The following is a 6640-nucleotide window of genomic DNA, read 5'->3' on the forward strand; positions in this document are numbered from 1 at the left end:
TTAGCCTTCCATCTATGCTTGCAGACCTTATTTGGAACTATCAAGTAAGGAACTTTATATACATATAATATTTGTCAAAGATTTCTTATTTGTCACCTGCTTTTTGTAATAACTCGTCAAACCATTAATGTTATGACAGATTAACTTGGAGAATAAGACATTTTTCACAGAAAATCGAGTGATAACTGTCACCCTAACTCATTGTGAACACTACCACATATATGATATATTTAAAGCATTATGGATTTATGAATCTGTTTTTTTTTTGTATAATATTGTAAACCATTGGTTGCCTTCAGCTGAATTTGTTCATCTTCAGCTAAATAAAAGTTGCCTAATAGAAATTAAACAATAAAATATAGACCTAAGATGAAAAAATTATGTTTGTTTAGCAATTTAGCAATTTATTTCAGCATCCACAGGATATGTCATTGCTAAATCTTATGTAACTATTTCTCATTTGATTTTTCAACAATTTGGGTCCATCTCTCTAATTTATATTGAAACAAGTTTTTTTTTTTAAACCTGTTGTCATCTATTTACCTTCATTGTCAAATAATCCATAATACATTTCTTGTTACACATGAATTAAAGTGCAGCGTTGCTAGAACAAGAATATATTGCAGAAGATGCATCTAGCAGACAATAAACTGTAATCATTAAATCTAAATTGAAATAGTAAATTTCAATAAACAAATGAGTTATATTGTAATTTACTGCACTAGATGAACGGAGGACAGGAAATAACCACGTTTGGAAACTTTGTATGATTCCCTGACAATCGGTTTGATCCTCCCTAGTCATTTATAGACAATTTATAGAGACAATTGACATTGGACATGAAGTTTTCACCATATATATCCACAATTTTATTATATAATTGCCATACTTTCTCACTGAATGATCACTCTATGGAATAGATTTTTCCATTACTTTCTTGATTATTGGGAGTTGATGATAGAAGTATTTTTATCTTCCAGATATAAAATGGCTCCTAACACTAACCAGATATCCACAGTATGTATCATGCACAGTAAACATACTCAAGTTGTCTATAATACATATTTTAGTCAGTCCAATAATGTCTACAGATTTAACAGCTGTTTGAGATACCAATGATTTGCCATTCATAAAGAGAGTCAATGTTCTTGACTTTATAGAAACAACAAATGTGGTATCATTGCCAATGAGACAACTATAATTTACCAGAATCCAAATAACATGGATGTAAGAAACTGTATGTCACTGTATGGCCTTCAACAAAGAACAAAAATGAAACTCTATAATCAGGTTACCATAAAGGGTTTCATGGGATTTGATTGGTTGATTTTACTGACTGTTTTTGTGTCAGGTTAAAATCAAGAGTTGCAGTTTCATTGGTTGTAGTTACTGACAGTCTTGGTAGTAGGTTAACATCAAGAGTGTGCAGTTTGATTGGTTAGTTACTGACAATCTGTGCAGAAGTTTAACATCAAAAGTTTGCACTTTGATTGGTTGTACATGTAGTTACTGACAGTCTTTGTAGCAGGTTAACATCAAGAGTGTGCAGTTTGATTGGTTAGTTACTGACAATCTGTGCAGAAGGTTTAACAACAAAAGTTTGCAGTTTGATTGGTTGTACATGTAGTTACTGACAGTCTTTGCAGAAGGTTAACATCAAGTGTTTGCAGTTTCATTGGTTGCAGTTACTAACAGGTTTTTTACTAGGTTTAAACATCAAAAGTTTGTATTTTGATTGGTTGAAGTTTAACTGACGATCTTTGTAGCAGGTTAACATCAAGAGTTTTTCCCATTTCCATTCTCAATTTTATATATTAATAATTGTCATGTAATTGTGGAATAGAAGCATGGAAGTTGAACTTTTTCCTCAGGAAACCACTACCCCTGGAAGGAATTGTTCCCCAATCATGTATTTATCTATGATTGATAACTTTTAACATTTTTCTTTGATCTATTCTAACAGCACCTAAATACAAATATTAATCTTTTTTGACATTCACTAAGTCTTTTATGGTAGTTAACCTGTTTGCCTTTGAAATTAATACTAATAATTACCTTTAAATAATAAAAAAAAAGTTTAAAAATAAGGTCGCTGTTGCTTTTAACTTTTTGATTTATTTCTCTGTAAGATATCTTACAGAGAAAAAAAATAGTTTTTTGGTCTGGTTATTTCCTGTTATTTATAACCAATTTTTGATTTAGTAGGGATAAGTTTTAATTTTTTTGTATACATTTCTGATGAATTTCCTTTACATTTTTTAAGGAACATCATTAATTTGAAAAAAAAATCCTGTAATTAATCTTTCTATTTTTCATTTGATAATGTGCAAAAAAGTATATATGTTGACGTATAGTTTTGGCTTCAAAAATTGGCATGAAAATGCTGCCGACAAATTTAATTAATGACCGGGGGAATGTTTAGAGTAAAATTTCGTTTCTGTAATGTACAAAAGTAATTAGGAATAATTGCTATCTCGCTTTTAATTTTTCTTCTTGTCATAACAGAATCAGACTGCAATTTGAAGTTTATTTAACCACGGTAGGAAAAAAATTGTAATTGATTAACCTAAGTCACAACATGCTATGGTTTTTGTGTTTTGTTGTTTATGTATCATATACCAGCAATAATTATGTTCAGGTGTATTTGGATTGCTATATTTTGTTGTTTCTTAATGTCAGAAACTCTCATCATTTTAAAGAGAAAAGCAAAATTAATTATCGTTTCTCATTTCTGTTTACTGTAAAAGTACAAACACTCAAAGCTGGCTGACGGAACCTATTTATGGCTTGCCTTTGTTTGTTTTTCAGGGTCCGTTTAAGAATATATCATTGATGTCAGATATATCACGGTATCCTTTATTGAATTTGTTTACAACTGGTCTATCTAAGGCATGAGTTGTTATTTGGTGTAATGTCTTTGATAGTGCTGTCTATTTTTCAGAGGAATCTCAGTTGTTATTGTTTAGTGTGATTGATTGCAGTTACCAATATTTTGACCTAAGATATAGTCTCTTGTCTATTATTAAAAACTTTAATGACACCAAAAGATTTTTTTTCTAGTTTGAGTATGTCGTTGGATTACTGTCTTGATTTAACCTCTACTGGTACATTCTTTTATTCAAATTCGTACAATCAGTCCACAAATGACAACAAATCTTTACACCAAAAAGCAAAGATTTAGCAAGCTTAACTCACAATAAGAGCAATGGCATGATTCAGGTGCTCCAGAAGGGTAAGCTTGCTCAACCAAGGGCATCTTAACTCCACAATAAGAGCAATGGCATGATTCAGGTGCTCCAGAAGGGTAAGCTTGCTCAACCAAGGGCATCTGTGTCTCAATGATAATAAAGTCAAGATTAAGTAGTTTCTGCTTTAAAATAAGTCGCACCTGTCTCCAAAATCAGAAGGTGAAGATAGAAAATTTTCAACAGTTGAAATGATGTTAGACATAAAAATCAAATCCTTACTTTAATCAGTTGTTATTCTAACCAAATGGAAAAGTACATAATAAGAGAATGTTTCCTTGCTACAGAAACAATCATATGTAAATGCACCAAAAATATCTGAAAAAGCAAAAATTGCTGTATATTTATTATACGTGGGAGGTAATGTAGAGAATTTTAAGAATTTCCAAAAAATATGGATTATGGCATATTACAATATATTAATTTTTTACAAGAAAAAGGTATTTGGTATCTTTAAAAAGCTGTCTTTCTCATGTTTAAACAAAGAAAAAGATATTTATTTTCTCGTTTGAATTGTTTTACATTTTCATTTTGGGGCCTTTTATAGATGACTATGCGCTATCCAATTTGCTCATTGTTAAAGGACGTACAGTGACCTATAGTTGTTAAATTCTGTGTCATTTTGATCTCTTGTGGAGAGTTGTCACATTAGCAATCATAACACATCTTCTTTATATTTGGTATCTTTAAAGCGCTGCCTTTATCCTGTTTAAACAAAGAAAAAAGCCCTTCAGTATCCTATATTGGTTGTCTTAACTGCATATGAATTGCTTAGTAGTTATTAATTGATGTTTTGTTGAAGTTGACTTATCTTGTAGTAAAACCTGTGATGACCAGGGATGCTGTTAAGGTTATAAGTAGACTAATTCTCACATTAATCTGAGTGTATCCAGTGCTAAATGACCACCTTCACACCATATCTCATTTAAGTTCTCCCAAAGCATGCATAAAAGACTTTAGATTAAATAGCTATCAAGTATGCTATTATTTTTGCAAATTGGCCAAAACTTAAGAAACCAAAAACACATAAACTCAATATATTTATACCTAACTTATTATTATTTTCTATATTGTAGACTTTTCAACACAGACAGAATAAAGATTGTAGATGGTGGCAATAAAGTTAGGATTAGTAATATCAATGCTGAGGATAATGGTATATACTCTTGTCGATCAGAAAATGTTGCAGGGGCCATTGACAGTACTGGTGACTTCTTGCTTAATAAACCTGGTAAGACATTTAAAAACAGACCATTATAGCTACACAATTTTGTTTACATTATAGGATACTGTGGATTTATCTTTTTTCGTTAGATGCTATTTTTTGTGGATTTCGTGGGTAAAGGTGAACCACGAAATTAAATGTTCAATGAATTACAAATTTTCTATAGGCTTGTATACAGACTTTCGTAAAACCACGGAATCAAATATTAACGAACTGTACGTTTTCCTTAATCCACGAAAATTGGTACCTACAAGAATAAAGGAATCCACAGTATACTTTTGTTAAGCAGAAAAATATAGCAGAGGGTAGAGTATGGCAGGCAAGTTGATCCAGGTTGGTGGACTAGCTGCTGGGTCATAACATCTTACAGGATTAACTGAAAAACCAGTAACACCTTAACGATGACACCAATAAACATAGAAAAAAAACATGGTTTGCCGTTATTTTGCCAGCATCTAGTTCAATTAAAATAAAATTTGTTCAAAACTTTATGAGTTTGTGACAAATAGACAAATACTCCATATCCTTTGTTTTTCTAAAATATGAGAAAATATTCAACTGATACACAAATAAAATAAGTCTACAGTTGTATCGTAATCACTGTCATTAGACAGAAGTTAGGTACCAGTAAATTGTTTTATAATTTGTGTATTTTGTAAGATTAGTGTCACTATAGATTACATAATGAATAAAGTGACAAAATTTCACAGAGTAATTACAAGGTTTATTTTATTTCACTAAACATTTACTGAAATTCTTTTTTTTTTCAAAATCTAATTGATTTGTAGTAAAACATAAGTGCAAAGCACTTATCAAATAATCTGTTTACATCTAGACATCCTAAGGATTTGCATTGCTCACATCATTATATTCTCGTTAAAGTACTAGACACAAATTGCTTGTAATTATATCAATTAGTTGAAAAAGAAATTTAATGGCATTTGAGACACTAATTTCAGATTTTTGCAGTAAAAATTTGTCAAAATTCTGTCAAACATTTCCAAGATTTTTTGCATAACCAGAAACTGCTGCCTGCTGCATACATACACATTGGTCTTGGAGAGTATTTGTTAATGGTTTAACAATTGCAGAATTTAGTAATTATGTAATTAGATACAGGTTTCTATAATGGAAATGTTTTAGTGCGTTTCTTGGAGATCAAACATTTCATATCATTTTTTTGTAGAATTTTTTCTCAAGCATATGTAACATTTAGAACAAATATTGTAATAGTTTGCTTTATACCACACAGAACATCTTATAACTAACAGTATATTCAAGTACTTATGGTAGATATTTTCTTTAAAAATGATTCAGTCTATCTTTGAAACTACAGGTGCTTTGAAAGTTATATAATTTTAATGTCTTAATTGAATGTAAAGTACTCTAGTTTGTTAAGATGTATTTTCACAATTTTTATGCCCTATTTATGAGCAATATGTTTTCTGGTCTGTGGGTCTGTTTTTGTTAGTTTTTCTGTCCATTGGTCTGTCCTTTCATCTGTCCTTTTGTCTGTCCCGCTTCAGGTTAAAGTTTTTGGTCAAGTTAGTTTTGGATGAAGTTGAAGTCCAATCAACTTGAAACTTAGTACACATGTTCCCTATGAAATATTAGCTTTCTAATGTCAATGCCACATTAGATTTTTGACCCCAATTTCACGGTCAACTAAACATAGAAAATGATAGTTTGAGTATCCTGTACCATGGACACATTCTTGTTTCCCCTAATATTTGTCCATTGGCAAATACACCACATCTCCTTTTTATAATGTATTTTTTTTTAGTTTCTCTGTCATACTCATTCTTGCATCTGAACAAACCTTACTGGAAATAATTTTGTTATGACTGTATTAAAAAATTTTATACATCAAAGATGAATGAGCTAACATGTTTTTATGTTAAAACCTACAACTTTGACATGACTTTTATAAAATTCTATATTAAGGTCAAACAGAGTACCTCCTTGGTTTATGTAGTTTATTAACGCAAAAGAACATATATCATATATAAAACTGCTTGTTTTAAATGATTTCAAAGATGAGGTAATTAGAATCAGATTGTAACAAAATTTTAGTGCTGTTACATCTATAAATGTTTAGAGAAGCACAAAGAGTTTTATTTGCTCTTGAAATAATGGTCATAATTGAATATATGCATTTTGTTGTTAGATA

General features: G+C 30.5%; 1 protein-coding gene across 1 annotated transcript in view; it reads left to right on the plus strand.

Annotated features, from left to right (window-relative positions):
- Positions 1 to 6640, plus strand: part of LOC143067291 (inactive tyrosine-protein kinase 7-like) — a 99349-nt gene that overhangs the window by 53638 nt on the left and 39071 nt on the right. The window contains exon 4 of the mRNA XM_076240428.1: positions 4322 to 4476. Within this exon, the coding sequence (XP_076096543.1) occupies positions 4322 to 4476 (155 nt within the window). The remainder of the gene's footprint in view (positions 1 to 4321; positions 4477 to 6640) is intronic.

This window comes from Mytilus galloprovincialis, chromosome 3 (assembly GCF_965363235.1).
Source record: "Mytilus galloprovincialis chromosome 3, xbMytGall1.hap1.1, whole genome shotgun sequence".
NCBI lineage: Eukaryota > Metazoa > Mollusca > Bivalvia > Mytilida > Mytilidae > Mytilus > Mytilus galloprovincialis.